Source organism: Chrysemys picta, chromosome 2 (genome assembly GCF_011386835.1).
Source record: "Chrysemys picta bellii isolate R12L10 chromosome 2, ASM1138683v2, whole genome shotgun sequence".
Taxonomy (NCBI): Eukaryota; Metazoa; Chordata; order Testudines; family Emydidae; genus Chrysemys; species Chrysemys picta.
In genome coordinates, this window is record NC_088792.1 from 156,315,433 (window position 1) to 156,335,198 (window position 19,766).

Consider the following 19,766-nt stretch of genomic DNA (forward strand, 5'->3'; position numbering starts at 1 on the left):
TGCCACCATAGTGATCTTTGGAGGCACTGTAATTGGGGGCGCCCTCAGTTTAAACAGAAAGGGATTGCTGGTAAGACACTTTCTGTGACATGCCGTTGACTTGGGAACTCACATCTCCCTTTTCTGAAATAGCCTGAATCTCTTGGCCTTTTGAGCACACTCGTGTGTTTTCTCAGACTCCTGGGGAATTTGAGGAGAGAAACTTCCATGATTTTGGGATGGGAAGAGGATTTGGTCCTGCAATTAATTTGATCTGATTGATTTAGGGATAGAGTTAAATATGGATGTGGCTCTTTTAATTGATGTACAAGCCCCTAGACCTGCTGGGTAGAGTGTAAGCTCTTTGAGGCAGGGAATATGCCTTCTTCACTCATCTTCTCCCACTTCACTTTTTGCTTGGGTATCTCAGACTATAAGGCGATGTCTCAGTTGCGGCTCAGTAGTCCTGACTGATTAATAGCAGTTCTGAGCACTCTACAAAAAGCTTTATTTTATGCAACTTTGATTCTGGATGAGTTGCACCAGTTCTGTGTAGCCTCCCCCAGCATCTCTTTAGTGTTGCAGACCTTCATGCTGATGCCCATCTACTACGATCCTGGACATCTCTCACACATTAAAGATGATCAGGCCGAGTCAGTACCTGGATGGAGCTACTGGATCCCCGTTTCTGCAAAGAATGGTGCTAGCCAGTGTCATGTGGTTGATGGTACCAACTTTTTATATATGGCATAAACCAGAGATTCCAAGTACGTTTAGGAACTAAGGATGCCATGAAACTTTTCACAGCAGTAGCAGGCATTAGTTCTGGATCCTGGCCAAATTCCAGGTTGGGTAAGTACAGATAGCCCCTCTAAAGTTTCCCCCCCACCCTAAGCTGCACTGTTGTGATGTGGTGTACTGATAAAAACATAGCTGTGTTTCATGTTAATGCTGGATGAAGTGATCCTTTTGCATTCCAGAATGTGCAAAACCTAGGGCCCCATTTAGAGAAAAGATACTAGATAATGGGCTTAAATTCTCACTTACACTGGTATAAATCATGAGTAATTTACCTGAAGTAAATGGAGCCATGGGCGGGGGGGGGGGAAGAGGAGGAGAATCAGACCCTTTGTGCTACATACAGCTAAGGAATTAGGTTTTTAGAATAAAATTACATGACTTGATTCCTCACTGTGAAATGCTATTGAAACTCTCCCCGCTTCCTTTACACAAAGTGGTGGTGTGTAACAACAGAGGATCATCCTCAAGGAACTCTGACTGACTTACCCTCACGTCGCCACTACAGCGTGCCAGAGAATTTCATTCATTTGTAAAAAAAAAAAATCGCGGTGTGCCCAGCATTCCAAATATATACACCGCACATACACGACTGTTTGCAGGAGCAAAGCCATCTGGCTAATGCTTGGACTATATGCCATTAGGAAATGGAACTTACCTAGGATGTTGTCACTTTTCAGTAGGCTTAGTATTCAGACAGAGGTTTGCCATTAGAATTCACATGTTAACCTCACATTTAAAAGGATCCTTAAGATTACTTAAAATCATCTTACAGAGCAGCTTTCAGCTACAGGGACCCAGAAGCATTTTAAATCCCCGGGGTTTGAATCGCCTCCCACTTACACCAGCATTTACACCCAATTCTTGTTTCACTTTACCTCACCACTATGGCCCCAATTCTGCAGTGCAAGCTGCATGGACAGATGGGTGATCTGCATAGAGCACAATGCAGGATAGAGGCCTTCCACTGTAAGTTTTTAGTGGAAGGGACCTTATCTGATATATATGCGTACAGTGCCTAGCATACTGTGGCCTGATAAGTATTTCCGCCGTGCAAACAGCCAGACCCCACCAAGGCAGCTTGCTGACTTCAATGTTTCCTTGTTCTTCCTCTTCTGTCTGTACCCAAGTGCTGTCTCTCTTCATTTGTACAGCACCTAGCATAAGGTCCCAATCCATGACTCGGGTTCCTCGGTGCTATCACAATACAAACAACTGATGTATAGTAGCTGCGGATCTGGCCCAAAGTCGGCAGAATGGAAAAAGTACCCTGGAAAAGTGCTGCTCTAGCTTTCTACCTATGCTCCATATTGTTCATAAGGAGAGGGCAGCAGCAAAAGTACTTGAGAGCAGCTCTCTTTGAACAACACAGCATGATCCACCTCCCTTCCCCCCCCCCCCCCCCACACACACACAGTGAGAAAGCAGCTTTAGTGAACACTAGGGATTAAGTGCTATTGCATAAACACACAACATCGGTTACTTCTCTAGAGCAGTTGCCAAATCCCTCTTTTCAGATGCATGGAAAAATCTAGGTTAGCTATCCACTTGCGTCTGCAGGGAGGCCGCTGCACTGTCAGTAATGATGCCATTTCAATTGTTCCTAGCTAAAAGCAAAGGTCCAACTACAGCACACATGACACAGATTTCGGCCATTCCTTCCTATTCTTCCCTAAACAATCAGACAGAGCCGCACCGAGTCCTGAACAGAACTGGGCCAGTCAGAAACTGAATCGAGGTCACATTCACCTGCTCTTTAAAATTTGGTTACAAACCTAAAATTGGCCAAAGGAGTCACAACACCTTCAGAAGATTGAGGGGGGGGCCAAGATTCCAGGCTAACTGAGGGCAATGGGAAGGAGGAGAGGAAATTCCGGGAAGGTAGCTGCTGATTTATAAGCAAATCACACTAAACTCGGTGGTTTCACAGGATTTTGATCCGAAACCAGACGCTGTGTTGTTTTCACAGGAGTTCAGCTGAGCATTCCAGAAAGGAAGGATGCTCCAATGGTTAGGGTGCTAATATAGGACTCAGGAAACCTGGGTTCAATTCCCTGCTCTGCTGCAGACTACCTTTGTAACAGAAGACAAGTCACTTAGCCTCTCTGGGCCTCAGCTTCTCATCTATCAAATGGGGGAAACTAGTACTGCCCTGCCTCACAGGACAGGGTGAGGATAAATAGATTAAAGATTAAGAGGAGCTTAGATACTACATTAATGGGGGGCCAGATAAGTATCTACATAATTGTGGGGTTCAGCTCCAACCCAAAATTCAAGGCAAAACATGGGGTATAAAGCCAGGCAAAGTGAAAGCATAAGGAAACGTTGCACTAACCCCGACAGGCACCTGTCGTCAAGGTCTATTTATCTAGAACTGCCTTCAATGCCGGTAACCACTAAGACAGACTCTCTGATCCCCTCCTCTCCGTAAGAGCAATGTTTGAAATGGACAGAGTCCTCGCATGGCAATATCTGACGTGCTGCCACCGTCCCTTTCATATGAGCAGCCTCCGAACTCCTCCTTGCAGTGGGCTGAAGGATGGAACCACAACAAAGACTGCACATGGCCCGATGCAAGAGAAATACACACAACGTATGTTGAGAAATAAACAGCTGTTCCCTTCTGTGCTAACTGGCAAGAGCCTCTAAGGGCTCGGTGGATTAGTACTTTCATTTCCAGCGGGGCCCCTCATGGAATCCCACCATTAGAATGATACATACAATTCCACAGGCTGGAAAGTAAGTAGCCTGAGAAATATTTGGATGCACAAACGGCCTCAGCAAGTGCTCTGCTGTCTTTGCACGAGTTGTGTTGCTTAAAAGCAGCCAGAGACTCCTAATAGACGTGGCAGGGTTTAAAAGCTTGAGACAAAGAGCTTACAATGGGGAGTGCCCAGGTCTGGATACAGACAGGCTTTGGTAGTGAAGAGCTGAAGGCTGCCATGATTGAAAGTAACACACACGTCAATGGAACCCAGAAGTTAAAAGTCACAGCAACAGGCAAGGTTGAGTGTGAATCCATGTGGAGCCCAAATGGAAAGAAAATGAAGTCACCCTGCTCCAGTCAATCTGGGATCTTCATTGTTCTACACTTCAAGGGACACTGTCCAGATAAGTCTCAAAATTTAGCTTCTGTACAGATTTTTTTTACCCTCAGAATAAACATTTTTAGGCAATTTATAGATGAAGATTTAAAAGTTTCCTTTCAGCACTGGAACCTCAAACACGACAACGCAGTGCCAGTGCACAGCTGCCAGAAAGTGAACTGACTGGAAAGTGCAGGCCAGTGTGTATTAGCTACTGGTTCCCCCTGGACACTCAGCCAGTTCCTCTCTGGTTTCTGAGCGTCTACCAGGCAGCAGCAATGCAGAGAAAACAAAGAATATTGGTGAAACATTGCTATCCAGTGGACAGTGCACTGGACTGGGACTCAGGAGCGCCGGGTTCTATTCCCAGCTCTGCCCCTGACCAAATCACTTCATCTCACTATGCCTGTTTCTCCACCCACCCTTTGTCTCTCTTACCTATTTAGATTGTTAGTTCTTCAGGGCAAGGAAGGACTCTTACCATGCGCAACACCTAGCATGGTGGGGCCCAATCTTGGTCGGCCTCTCTAGACTCTATCATATTATTAACACCACCCTTGCTTAGGCAAAGACTCCCAATGCTTTGCTTGAGTAAGGTTGCAGGATCAGGCCCAAAGAGTGAAAGTGACCAATCTAGTTTCGCTGCCCAAGTTAAGTGACGTGCAAAGATTTAAAAAAAAAAAAATTAAATAAAAAAAAAAATGAAAAACCAATTAGAAACTTTTCAATATATAAATCTTGGGTGTTTATTAATTATCTATGGTAATAATAATTTCATTCATAGTCTAAGGTGTTGTTAGAAGCACAGGCCAAAAATAAATATTTTTTATATATATATATATATATATGGCTTATTAATACACTGCCTTGCATATTGTGGAATCATGCAAATTTGTGCAAAAACACTGCCGTCATTTAACAGGGAGCAGCATTTACTATATATTTGAACAGTGCCTAGCACAATGGGGACAACTTCTGTGTGCTACTGCAATAGCAGTAGTATTTGATATTAAATAAGGACCGTTGAGTGATCACATTTTGTACCCTGGCAGAAGGAAGTACACGCAGTGCAAAGTAGGGAAGAACGACACCCATCACTTTTAACCTGACAGTGCTCCTCTGAAGCTCTGATGCCACTGTGCATCAGCTCTTGTAAAAGCAGATGCTTCTGCCCCCACTTCAAACTTTTCATCCTCATTGACCATTCTACCCCTGGAAGGAAATAGCTCAGAAGTGATTTAAGATATTAAAATGATCGCGTTTCGTGACCGTTGCACTATCAAGATTAAACCGGAGAGCTGATCCTGCAACCCTCACTCACACACCTAACCCTCTTTTGAGCAGTCCTTCCCAACCTCGTTTGCTTAGCTGCTGGCTCTCCCTGTCCCTATTCCCCATTGCTTCTCAGATGTTCACCCTGTTAGGCTATTAGAGCCTGATTCTGAACTCATCTGGTGTAACTATATTCACAACAACTGAATTACTCCTGGTTGACACAGTAAAAGCTAAGGGAGCATTCAGACTTAAAAATTACATAAGAACGGCCCTACTGGGTCAGACCAAAGGTCCATTTATCCCAGTATCCTGTCTACTGACAGTGGCCAATGCCAGGTGCCCCAGAGGGAGTGGACCAACAGGCAATGATCAAGTGATCTCTCTCCTGCCATCCATCTCCACCCTCTGACAAACAGAGGCTAGGGACACCATTCCTTACCCATCCTGGCTAATAGCCATTTACAGACTTAACCTCCATGAATTTATCCAGTTCTCTTTTAAAAATTCCCTTGCCACTGGTTAGATATTTAGGGATTTTCAAAAACAGCCTAAAGGATTTATTGCAATTCAATGGGAGTTGAGTACCTGACTCTTGAAAGTCACTTCTTCGAGGTACACCGGCCCTTTAATTGGAAAGCAGGCTACAAGCCATTTGAAGTGTCCATTCATTTTATAATCCTCCTAAAATACAAGAGCTCATATCCCTAGTGTATTTTCTCCATATTATTAGAATAACTGGTAGTCAAGTTCAAAAGGCAGCTGGCTTCCAAGTCGCCAAGCCAGAAAGAGCTATAATTCCTACTCACTGTAATTCTTCCCTGTGATTATAACAGTGGTTGACTGAGTCAATGCATGGAATGTCAGCAAATGATTTCACTCAAGGACAGCAAAGATACAGCAAGAAGTAGAGTCCTCTTAAAAAAAAACTGCCTCAGCTGAAATATGTGCGGGGGCTGCACTGGATAGCTTCCGTTCTCGTCAGGATATGAAACAGGCCAGGTTTATCAGACAAGCAATAAATAGATGTAATTAATCAAAATACATCAGAAAAAAATAAGTGTGCCGATAAACAGGGTGAAATCATACCCCTATTTGAAATCAATGTCAAATCCCCCATGGATTTCAATGGAGCCAGGATTTCACCAATAAAAATCAATAGGAGTTTGGCAAGGAATCCTTTGAGCCAATATAGAATCTTCTCAAGACAACCCTTGTTCTCAGTGAGTAGTGCCTTATTCCATAAGTAATCCCATGACTGTTGTCGTAAAGTCCCACTCAATCTCCGAGGGTACAATCTGGCCCAAAGTACTTTGCAAACAATGGGCTGAATTCTCATTTTAGTACATTCAGAGTAACTTCAATCAAGTCAATGGAGTTACTTCCAGGTACCCACCCTTGGAGCTAAGATCAGAGCCTGACCTGTTAATTGCATACGCTTCCATTTTACAGATGGATGAACCGAGGCCCACAGAATCCTCAGGTGGTATAATTTGTCACAGGGAAGTCATCAGGGCTATGACACGTTCCAGCAGCTGATGATCTGGCCCATACACAATAAGTGACTTGCCCAAGATCCACAATGAATCAGTAGCTGAAATGGGAATACAACCCTGGAGTCCTGACTCCTTCCTGTAAATACTAGACCAGTGGTTCACAACCAGGGGTCCGGGGCCCACTGGGGGGCCGCAAGCAGGTTTCAGGGGGGCCACCAAGCAGGGCAGGAAGTCAAAGCCCCCATGCATAGGGCTGAAGCCAAAGCCTGAGCAATGTAGCTTCATGGGAACTCCTCTGGCAAGGGGTCCTGGGCAAATGCCCTGCTTGCTACCCCCTAACGCCGGCCCTGGCTTTTATATGCAGAAAACCAGTTATTGTGGCACAGGTGGGCTGTGGAGTTTTTATAGGATGTTGCGGGGCAGGGGAGAGGTCTCAGAAAGAAATAAAAAGGCTGAGAACCTCTGTACTAGACTATGCTGGAACCATTCATCCAAACTCACGAACAGATTAAGAACATCTGAATGCTATTTGGTAGCATTTGAAAAGAACAGTAGTCCAAACCGTGACATGGGTAAACACACCCTATAATATGTCGGATAGTCCAGTGTAGGAAACAAAGGCAATAACATATTCCACAAAACAACACGGGTGCAGCCAGAAAAAAAAAAGACTGTGTAGAGAGCATCTTTTCACGCCACCGACCTGCTCCAGGAGTGCGTGCAAATCATACCACATATGCTTTTCCATCTATTCACCCTGGAGAGTGAACACAGCTAGGGGAGAGCAAGCAGTATTCTATTCTGCCTTACAACACCAGCGGCGGACTCGTCGCGAATCTTTGCTGCTGAAGATGTCAGAGGCAAAAGGATCATAGCCGGACTGTCAGAGCCCACATGATACATCTGCAGGACCAAAAGCTAGAAAAAGACATCTTTGACTTTCACACTGAGCAAACTGGATCAGGGCTCGTGGAGAAGGAAGCATTATGGAACCCTACAGTGGTCTTTGTACAGTCTGCCTTCAGCACACGGTATGGTAGAAAGGAAAGGGCCAATTCAGAGATCATTGCTATTAACCATTCTTCTTCCTTTCTACTGACTTGTGGAGGAGCTGAGATGTAGAGAACTGGAGCCAGATCCCCAGCTGGTGTAAATCAGTGGAGCTAAACCAATTTATTCCACTGGAGGATCTGGTCCTTAGTGCTGAGACACTATAGTAAAGAGTGCATTTAGAAAGGAGAACAGAAATCTATGAGAAGACAGTACAACCTGGAAACAATGCATTACATTTTTGAATTTGTCTATGCTTCCCTTGTACATACTTCATGTGAAAGCAAAAGGGACATCATCAAAATAAATTTGAGAGGAGAGGAAACTTCAGTTCAGTGAAACCAAACCAAACACACAGGGTGAAATCCTGGCCCGCTGACATCAAAAGGCAGAACTATCATTGACATCACTGGAGCCAGGATTTCATCCGCAGATTTTACAAAACGCAAAACCAGTAGAAATTTTTCCAAGCTTTTTTTTTTGTTGTTGTTAGTTTTAATTCCACTGGAACATACAAACACACACACTCCTGCAGTGTTTGAAACAGATACACTTCAGCCTTGGAGCACCCTAAGTGCATGAGAACTTGAAAGTGAACTTGACATGTGAAACTGAGCAATCTGTTTTTTTCGGCCAAAGCTGTTGGATATGTATAAAAGGAAACAAACAGTGTAAGTGGCCAACAGTGAATTAGACTTCCGCAATTATTTCATTTTTAATCGTCTTGGATGTTGTCTATAGCATAAGTAAGGATATTTAGGTGATCTTTAATCTAGTTTGGGTCCCTTGAGGAAGGAATTTCCAAAGGAAGGAAAAGCAGTTAGACACCCAACTCACTGAAATTTAGCGGGTGGCTAATTTTCTTAGGTTTCTTAAAAAAATTCCCAGGCACAATGCTTAAAATAAACAGATAAAATTCTTGCATGGTATTTCAGACTGAAATGTGTTTGCAATATTATATATATATGGTTTATTAAACACATTCCAATTTAAAAGGAAATCTTGAAACGAACAACGGCTCCCACCTGCTTTGGAAAAAAAAATCAAAGGCCACCCACAGGGAAGATGTTCATGAGGGCAGCAATTCCATGCTTCCTTGTGGAGAAAACTTTATGCGAATGTATAATTTTGCAGAGACGAGAACAGCTGAAGCAAACCAGCATCTACAAAGCTTTGAAGTGTGGTAAGATTATTCATCCTTTTTTCCACTGTTCAGCTCCAGTTGCTTAAGTCTGCCAATTAGAAATGTCTCCCTAGCCTTAAGCTGTATGAAAATATTAGTGCAGGGACAGGGACAGAAATGATGCAACATCAGCCATTCTTTCAAATGTGGCCATTGATTTTGGGTGCACAACTCAAGACACTTTGGGAGGAAGGATGGCATAGTGGAAAGGACACTGGCTTGGGCTCAATACATAGCTCAGCTACAGACTTCCCAACCATGGGCATGTCACTTAATCTACACTGTGCATTAGCTTCCCACCTGTAAAATGGAGATAATACTTCCCTACCTCACAGGGTGTTATCAGCATAATATAATGAGCATATGAGCATCAGTGATTGTGAGGCACTCAGATACTACACTGATGAGGGCTATATAAATACATGGCTGTAATAGAATATGGGCTTATGTTTCAAAAATATCACTCCCCTTCACTTCTACACAACTGTAGGTTTGGGGCTTTTCTGAAATATCAGATCCTAGGTATCTCAAATTGGGCCCACAAAATCAGTACCCATTTTGGAGGGGGAAATATTTTTAAATAACTACGCAAGCTAGAAGTGCTATTTAACATTTGTGTTATTACATGAACAGTTCATTTAACAATCTAAATGCAAAATGTTATTTTTTACCTACCTTAGTTTAGCAAGAAAGAATGATATAAAACAAGCAATAATGTGGACAAGGTAAATCAAGTGCTCTCATAATACAAGTGAATTTAAAGTCAACAAATATGAATCTTAAAAGGAAACACCATTTCATACAATATATAACTACCCTGTGGAACTCATTGCCATACGATATTATTGAGGCCAACAGCTTAACAGGATTCAGAAAAGAATTAGGCATTTATATGTACGAAAACATCCATAGCTGCTTTAGATAGGATAAAAATGTATACAAGATATAAGCCTTTATACTTCACAGCTTAAGTCACCACACTTAGGTATAGGAAGAAGTTTTCCCATGGGCAAGTTATTGCAAAACTCCCAGTGACAGCATTTCTTGCACCTTCTTTGAAGCATCTGGTTCTGACTATGGTAAGAGACCAAATACTAGACATGATAAAGCAGGGGTCTCATCTGGTTTGGCAATTCCTGTGTTCTATGTATGGCATTTCCAAAATATTAGCTCCCTGGTATCTAAATTCTTTGGGGATCAGGAATTTGGTTTTTTGCTTGTCGTGTTTTTACCCCTGGTGCGTGCGACTATGCAAAATAAAAGCAACGTCAGGATTCTGTTCTCTGTCTCCTTGCCAGTCTGCAGGAAGGCAGTGCCATGAATCAGCGAGCACTACGGTCACCCCTACCCCACTGGTGACTTTATATTGGTTCTTTCTTGGCTGTTTTCCTTCAGCAGAAAGGAAAGTCACTCCTACTCAGACTCATAGACTCTAAGGTCAGAAGGGACCATTATGATCATCTAGTCTGACCTCCCGCATGATGCGGGCCACAAAAGCTGAGCCACCCACTCCTGGAATAATTCTCTCCCTTGACTCCGTTGTTGAAGTCCCCAGATCATGATTTAAAGACTTCAAATCGCTGAGAATCCTCCAGCAAGCAACCCCTGCCCCATGATGCGGAGGAAGGCGAAAAACCTCCAGGGCCTCTGCCAATCTACCCTGGAGGAAAATTCCTTCCCGACCCCAAATATGGCGATCAGCTGAACCCCTGAAAGCCCATGTTTCGCTTTGGTGCATGGGGAATAGACAGGACAATGAGGAAGATTTTCAAAGGCATAAATGGCAGCAAGGTGCCCAATTCTCATTTGTGCCTTTGAAAATCCCCCTTGATCCCTTGATATAAGTTGTTATAATATCTTATCATTACTGCCAGTAATCATCTTCACAACCTGGCTGCTCTGCCCAGGTCAGTCCCCTCAATCCCGTCCTTTCAGTGCCCCCACAGCAACACAGGTTTGTAGAGCATCGCCCCATCCCAGCCCTCACTCTCCTGCTTTCCCTCTTGCGCCTCCCAAGATTCCTTCCTACTTTTCTCCCTTGGTCTCCATCTCCTACTCTTGTTTCTGTGTCTGCTTCCATGCCTTCCATTAAGCCTAAAATACCCTTCTCCTTTCCTCACACCAAATGACCCACCTCCATTCTGAATGTGCACTAAGCTAAACCAAGCCTGTACCATTCACTACTCATATTACAACATGTTCCTTACACGCTGAAATGGCAGGGAAGACTTGCTTCTGGAGACAGGGAAGTGTGATTGCAGCTTTTGCTCGGTTTAACTAACTAGTTGTTTAGGATCTAATGGAGCACCTATCCCTGGATCTATATTCAAGGAAAGGTGAACAACCACCCATCCCTCTTCAGTAGGGGGCATTCCTGGCCTAGAGATGGATCAGCAGGTAACCGCAATAGAGCCAGTCTCACATTTTATTAGAAGACCCATGAGAAGGATTTAGAAACAACTGGCATTCTCCTACCCCAATCACTTACCCTCTGCCCATCCTCTCCACCATAGGAAGCAGGTGGAGTCCTGCTTCCCAGAGACTGCAGCTAGCCACAGTGGAGTCAATGAGTGTGTTGTCTCAGTAACAATCAGGCATGTTTCTTTGATCTTTACAGCTATTTCTAGTATCAAAGTCAATTTAAAGCGTATTAAACAAAAGGAGAGAGGGGTCAGAAAAGGAAGCAATGAGGCAAACCACAGAGGCTGAAGATGGGACAGGCCTACCAGGTCACACCAAGTACACCCAGCCTTTCACACTGAACCACTCCCCGCCCCTTGAGCTGCATAACAGGAGAAGCCACCACAATGGATATGCATGTACAAGGGTATGTGAAAGAAAGAAGCTGAAAGATCAGGCTCATGTCTGAACCCCACTTTGTGCCAGACCAGTTTGAGGATCTATTTATATACAATTGCATATTTTGTCGAAGATGCTGGCTTCTTGCCCCATTCAAGACTTGAATGGGGAAGGTTATGAATGAAGCCGTAGGCTGCATTTCTCCAAACTAATATTCCACAATGCTCTCATTGTCAAAGAGGAAAATTTGGGTGAAAAGCTTTGTCTGATGACAACAACATTACTTTGCCATGCTGACACGTTCCCTTCATTTTTCCTCCAAATGAGGAGCATTACCTATACTATATATGTTACTATTGGGGTTAGTGCAGAGCTCTGGGAATCAGGACACCTGGGTTCTATTCTTAGCTCTGGCCCCAACTCACTGTATGACTTCAAAACAAGCCACTGGGGGGAGGATGGGATTTTCACTGCACTAGGGCAGCCAACTCCCACTGAAAGTCAGCAGGAGATGGCACTAACTCCAATTCATGCCTTTGAAAATCTCCTCATCTTCTCTGTGTCAGTTTTTCCATCTGCAAAATGGATCTAATACCAAATAACTCTTAGCTACCCCCAAATGCACATTCTTTCTGGTACTTACTACAGTAATGGGGTCCATGTATCTGAGCACCTCACAACCTTTAATATATTTACCCTCACACCACCTCTGTGAGATGGTGGAAAAGGCTATTATCCTTACTTTACAGATGGGGAACTGATCCACATAGGGACTAGGGCCAGATACTCAAAGGTATCAATGGTTTCAATGGAAGTTAGGAACCTAAATACCTTTAAGGGTCAGGGCCTAAAGTGGAGTGCCCAAAGTCATATAGAAGTCTGTAGCCTCCCAAGTCCTAGGCTAGTGCCCAATTATTATTCATCCCAATTAATCATCTGGGGAGAGGATTAATTAATGACATGAAAAATAGCAGGTTAAAAAAGTCACCCTTTAAAAGGCAAATTTCCTTACCTGTGTCTCCAACAACTCACCAGGTAAACAAAATCAAAGAGAGTTCTGTAAATGTAATGTTCTCCATGTAGCTCAGTTCGGGCAAGGAAAATAAGACTAATAATATTAGTACTTAGCCCTGATCCAGTGTGTTTCAACTCATGGATCTCAAAGCACTTTATGAAAGGGTGATATTTTCCCAACAGGAGAAATGGAGGCACAGAGGGGTGAAGTGGCTGGCCAATGTTAGGGGAAGAGCTAGGAACAGAACCCAAAGCCTCATGATTCCCAGGCCAATGCTATACCCACTGGGACCACCACTGCCTGCTATACAACCCACCTAGTGTTTCTAGCGAATGATTACACAGCTGTTAAGCCATGACCACTGCTTCTCCTGCTGACTGGTATCATCTCATTGTTAACTTATGCTCCCCTTTCTGTCTATGATCAGTATCCATCTGTTGTTTCTTGCCTTATACTTGGACTGTAAGTTACTCAGGGCAGGGGCTCTCTTTGGGTTCTGTGTTTGTACAGCGCCTAGCACCATTGGGCCCTGTTCAACAACTGGGGCACACAGGTATTATCACAATGCAAATTAATTATAATAATGGTCAGTTTCACTTTCTGGTTCTCAAATTAACTCAGCGCTGCTCTGTTTGGGTTGCAAACATGGCAGGGGCAGGTTTAAATCCAGACAAGAAAGCGGTTTTCTCTGAGACTGGGTGAAGATGAGGGATGGAGGGGAAGGATGGTTTTGTGGCTAAAATGCACAGTCAGGACCACTGGGTTGTATTCCCAGTTCTGCTACTAACTTGCTGCATGCCCTCGGGCAGCAGCAGGGATGCTCTGAACTAACACCTCCCAGTGGCTGATTTCCCACTGGGAATTTTTTAAAGAACACTCATGATAGGGGAAAAGGAGTGGGTTTATAGGTTCTATATGAAAATAAGTGCTTGGGCAGCTTTTGTAGGACTCAAGAGACCCTGATTCAATTCCTGGCTCTGTCACAGACCTCCTATGTGGCCTTGGGCAAGACACTTAGTCTTGCAGTTCCTCAGACCACCATTAAAACAATGGAGATAATACCACTTCCCTACCATAATATCAGAGCATTTCACAATCTTTAATGTAATGGGGGCCCACACAGGTTCCTAAGATAATCATTTTTCAGCCAGTAGTGGAGCCTCTCCTCTACCTGAATGCACTAACGGTCACAGGAAGTGTTGATCTCATTCATAAGTTTTGCTGCAGAATTCTCTTTCCCTTTCTAAAAAAAATTTTGTTCCGAGAAGCCAGAATTCTGGCAACGTAAAATACGTATGCTAGCACACGGGTTCTCAACCTTTTTCTTGCTGAGGCCCACCCCAAAATGCTATAAAAACTCCACAGCCCACCTGTACCACAACAACTGGTTTTCTGCATATAAAAGCCAAGGCTGGCGTTAGGGGGTGGCAAGCAGGGTAATTGCCTGGGACGCTGACGAAGCTACGTTGCTCAGGCTTAGGCTTCAGCCCCAGATGGCGGGGCTCTGGACCCCGGGATTAAGCCCCATGCAATGGGACTTAAGACTCTCTGGGGCCCAAGGCAGAAAGCCAAACACTGGCCCTGCTTAGCGGACCCCCTGAAACCTGCTTGCAGCCCCGGACCGCTGCTCTAGCGTATGCCACAGCATTAACCAGCAGAGGCAGTATAGAAGAGCTTGCAAAACCAACAATGCTCACGTAGGACAACAGACTGCAGGATGTCCGATGGCAATTCACAAACTAATCAGTTGAACTGAACTATATTTTACTTTTTTCTCAACTAGAACAACATAAATATGAATGATTCGTGTATAGGGGCAGATCCTCGACTGATACAAATGGCCACAGGTACCAAGAACTACAGCCATTTAGACCAGCTGAGGATCTGGCCTAGAGATTTTAGTCAGTTTCACTTCCTGATTCCCACACATTAATATGATGGTGTAATTCCAAGAACAAGAAAGAATGTTTAATTACTTGGAGAGAGAGGGGGTGTATTTCAATTGAATTTTTAAAATCAGGACCAAACCTAGGGCCAAAAATTTTGAAACTTGGATGCTTAAAGCTAGGCACCTACCTCCACATTTAGGCACCTAAAAAAGAGGTCTGATTTTGAGAGCTGCACAGTACATGTAATTTGCATTGACTCATTGTGCCTCATCAGTATGATCAGCCTCTACCTCCCATGAGGACTAAAATATTTACCCCAAGAGGTCCATGTGAAGTGCCCCCATAGTATACTTATACAGCACAGCACCTCATGCCCACAAATGACAAAACACTTTACAAACAATACACCAATTGAGCCTCACAACACCCTTGTGAAGGTGTTGTCGTTATAGCAACTACACAGACAGGGAGACTGAGGCCCAGAAAGGATAAAGGTCTGACCCTGCAGCCAGTGACATCAATGGCAAAATCCCCACTGAAAATTCCTCAAGGTCCCACAGCCAGCCTGGGTGTGATCCTATCCTCATGGAAGTCAATGACCCATTGACTTGAAGGCTACATAATCCAAGTAGGAATAGAACCCTGGAGTCCTGTATTCCACTTCCCAGCCCTGAGAGGGAGTTTACCCAAGGGGCAGAGGAGGGAATAGAACCCAGGAGTCCCAACTCCCTGTCCCCTACTCTAGCCAATAAATGACACGTACACTGGGAGGTGAATACACTGATATTTTCCATAAATTATGTTCCCTGCTTATAGATATGGTTTGTTCGAAAGAGCAAAGGGAACCCCCCCCCCCTAACTTCCCAGGGAATACATATCTCTCTATCTTACTGAGCATCGTGGTGCCTCCAGCCAGGGCAGCCTTGGTTCCATGGAAGAAGTCATCCGCAGAGATCATTCCCTGGCCTGGCATCTGGAAGCGGGTATGGACATCAATTCCCCCAGGGATCACCATCCGGCCATGGGCTTCAATGGTTTTCACTCCCCCTGGCACAATCAGATTCTCTCCAATTTGCCTGGGTAAACAGGTGTCAATCAGTGAGTGAGTTACAAATGTTAGACCACATGAATATAATGAGAAACGTGTCTCAAGTGAGCGACATGGTCTGCATACAATACCCTTTAACAGGTATCACTGATACAACACAACACAACACAGCAATAGCAATATGCAGGTACACTGCTGTGAAGCTGGCATTTCAGTGTATCACATTTTCTTTATTTTCTGCCTAGTCAAAATCCCACTGGAGTCAGTGGAAGTCTTGAAATTGACTTCAAAGGGAGTTGAAGTGGGCCCTTAACTACCAGTGCAATAATTCATTCTGGGATGGAACAGTGATTTTTAGATTTTCATGTTTTGGAAGGGACTGCAAGAATTTCTGCATGTATCCTATCTACTTTATTTCACACTAAAACATATGTACAGCAACCACAAAAATAAACCTGCACATATGTTAGTTACCAAGTTCCTGATGAGACCCCAAAGCCCCTCAGTCTGGCTTTTGCAAGGATTTATTTTTAAACACCGAACTGTGGATGGCACATCACAATTAATTAGGTGTCTTTCACTTGCTCCTCCAACTGCTAGCCCTGATTAAGAAAGCAGATGTGCTGATTATATAGCCAGAACAAGCAAAATTCCTGGTTTGTAACCTTTGGCCAGTCCATTTTTCCCTAGGAGTTTTATTCCAAGGAAATGTGTAATACATTTAATGTGCCAGAATTACATGCGTAAGGACTATAAACATAAAAGGTGAGCCTGAAAGGGGCCTGATAAAATGCCCCTTGAAGTCAATGAAAGTCTTTAACAGGAAGATTTGAGATTTGGTTTGGGCTTCAAGTCAGTTTGCTAGGCTCTGGATTGAGAATTTCCTAGGCCTCAATGCAGCAAGGTACTTAAACACATGACCAGCATAAATTAAGCATGTGAGTAGTCCCACTGAACTCAAATCATTCAAGTACTTAAGTACCTCATTAGACCAGAGCTTTAATGACTATGTTAATTAGAATGTATAGTACTTTTTTATTATTATTTAAACACCTTGGTTTTAGAATCCCTCCAATCAAGCACCCCATTATGCATTACATATTCATTTATTTCTGCATTCTAATATAGCTCTCAAGACTGAGTTATTCTTGCAGCTCTGCAGTGCATTTACATTACATTTGCTAGTTTCAATCACATCATTGTATCAGGCTGCACTCACTTTATCAACCCATCTTCCATGTAAATGTCTGCATAGAAAGACTGGTCATCATTAACTATTTTACCACCCTTGATCAAAAGACGATCGCTCTGAAACAAAAAAAAAACATGGAACAATACATAATTAGTCTGTAAGTAAACTGACAGTTTGCAGCATCAGTTCAGAGATAAAAGAGGAGAGGGAAACAAGCTTTGCATTATTCAAAGGGTATGTCAAAAAACAAGTCAATTACAGTACTTTCAACTGAAAAGATAAAATATCATTTCATTTGCAAGTCCTTTCATCAATCTAATGATCCAAGAGCAAACTATATTCTCTATGTAAAAGAAGTTTGGTTTTGAGGCTTGTTTGTTTTAACTACACCAGCAACCAATTAAAACAAAATCATTGACCCCCCCACCACAAAAGCACTAAACACCATTTCCCAAAAAGCAGAGTGGTTTTTAACCACATCTCTTATTTTTAACCTTGTTGTAGGCGTAACTTCCGAAATCCACCCATCCTAAAGTCACCACTTGGCTAATTGAGTCACACTTGCAGTCGGAGAAATTGACCAAAAGTCTGTTGCCATGGGATACACAACACAAACAAACCCATTTAGTCCTAGTCTAGCAAGGTTTTAGTTCAGTGGATCTTTTACTGTGTTTCTACACAGCTACTGCATAATATAATGAAAATAAACACACATTAGCAAATTAACTTAAAGATAAGGATTTAAGAAGCCATATTATTAAACCCCCCTCAAATTAGATTGCTGTTTGGTAGAAACAGAAAGGTAATTCCAATGAGGCAGCTTTCAAGCCATTCCTTCTAGATATTCGCTTAGGTTACACATCTCCTTTGCAGCTATGGTAAATGAAAAACATATGCATCATTTTGTAGTACTTGTGCACAATATCAAAACACATACCCTAAAGATCTTTAGGTGAGAAGGAAAGTGGGACATTAACATTATATTCATCCTCTTTCCTCAAAACACTAAGTGCATATATATTTAATGCTTAATTCAAAGTGCACATGTATCATGCAGCACTAAATTTAAACCTTACAAGTTCTCCTTTACCTCTCAGAAATGTATTTGCACATATTCGGAAAAGAAACTGCTTATACTTTCCCCATTTCCTTTATACAGAATCAATGACATTTCATAACCCCAGGCCTAACATACTATTGTCCATAGAGGAAATCCAAGGCTGATTTAAAAGAGGGGAAAGTGCATGACTTTAACATGTGGATGCACCGACCATAAAATTAGAATGCATGCTTTTAGCTGCATTATTTATTACTCTTATAGTGGCAGTCAGGGGCCATAGTCAGAATTGGGGCTGCACTGTGCTAGGAACAATGCAGGCATATAGAAAATGGCAGTACCTGCCCCATAGAAACTACAATCTAATTTAAGATAGGGGACCACATTCTCAGGTGTTATAAATTGGCATTGCTCTTTGGAAGTCAATGGAGCTACAATGATTGCACCAGTTGAGAATCTGGCCCAAGGCATTTAAGATTCACATTTACAGCTAGTTTTATATCACTGTACAAAAATCATAAAAGTTTTTTTTCATTTCCAGTCCTTTTTTCTTATTTAAGGCAAAAGTTAATGGAGAGCTTTGGCTCCGTAAGGATGCCAAAATAAGTTGTGCCAAGAACGCTTAACGAAGCAACATGGGGCTTGAAAAACGTGCTTGTTTTAAATGCCAGGTTCTTGTACACGACAGCAAGTTGTCCCACACCTTCATCATTCCTAGCATCACCTCACTAATTCCCTCCAATTCAGCCTTCTTGTGCCATTCAAGGCCTGATCCTATTGAAATCAATAGGAGTTTTGCCATAGATGACAATGAGAGCAGAAGAAAGTCCTAAATCCACTGTCACTTGGGAAACATACAAATAATGACAAAACTGAGCCTTGGACATTGTAATGCTGTTCTATAACCTACTGCTAGTAAACACCTTTCTCTGAAGCTGATCCAAAGCCCACTGAAATCAACGGGAGTCTTTCCATTAACTTCAATGGGCTTTGGATGAAACCACAGATGCAGTTTGTATTTGTCGGAAGGACTGGTACCACACTTGTTCATATTTACCTTGCTGATTCAGGTGAAAGTCCCCTACCCATTGAGCCAGATTCTGATCTCTTTACACAGACTGATCTCAGTGGAGTCACACTGTGTTTATACCAGAGTAAATCAAATCAGAATCTGGCTCATCTCCTATTCTTTGTCTTAAGCAACAGAGAATCCTGTGGCACCTTTAAGACTAACAGATGTATTGGAGCATAAGCTTTCGTGGGTGAATACCCACTTCTACATCTGTTAGTCTTAAAGGTGCCACAGGACTCTCGGTTGCTTTTTACAGATCCAGACTAACACGGCTACCCCTCTGATACTATTCTTTGTCTTGTTATTCACCCCAACCCAAATAACTGCAAGGTTCATTCATGAAAAAAAAAAAATACACCAGTTCACTTAAAACCCACAGCACCATCCATCAGTAATGTTCAACTTTCTCTAAATCTAGACTAGCCTTTTTAAAACCTTAACACACTGGACTCTCAGTGAGAGGCGACTAATTTTTTCTACCAGTTAAAGATTCAGTCTTATCACATTCCAATCACTGAAATACACTGGCCTGCATAAATGCTGTTTAACATAGCTACCCAATTCAACAGCTCACATCCAAATGTCATACTTAATATCATCCATCCACTACTGCTGATCTTTCACTTTTCCACCTCTAAGGCTCGGGAACAAGATTTACGATGGGTGTGTCCTTAGGTCTAAGAGAGGAAAGCTTGTACACTAATACAAATAGTGCAAACTTGTATGTCAAAAAATAAACATGTAGCATTTTTAACTGCCTCACTTATGCTGCAGAAAGTTAGTATCCCTGAATCTGTGATACCTGCACTATGATCAGTTCCCATAATAAT

General features: G+C 42.9%; 1 protein-coding gene across 9 annotated transcripts in view; it reads right to left on the reverse strand.

Annotated features, from left to right (window-relative positions):
* DPYSL2 (dihydropyrimidinase like 2) overlaps window positions 1-19,766 on the reverse strand; it is a 97,026-nt gene that overhangs the window by 55,394 nt on the left and 21,866 nt on the right. For 7 of the 9 annotated variants that reach the window (XM_065584469.1, XM_065584466.1, XM_065584468.1 and 4 more), the window contains 2 exons: window positions 16,835-16,923; window positions 15,459-15,643 (listed from right to left, as the gene is read on the reverse strand). In XM_065584469.1, the coding sequence (XP_065440541.1) occupies window positions 15,459-15,643; window positions 16,835-16,923 (274 nt within the window). Of the gene's footprint in view, window positions 1-15,458; window positions 15,644-16,834; window positions 16,924-17,301; window positions 17,372-19,766 lie in introns of those variants that run through there. The other 2 variants (XM_065584472.1, XM_065584473.1) reach the window with 2 other exon arrangements.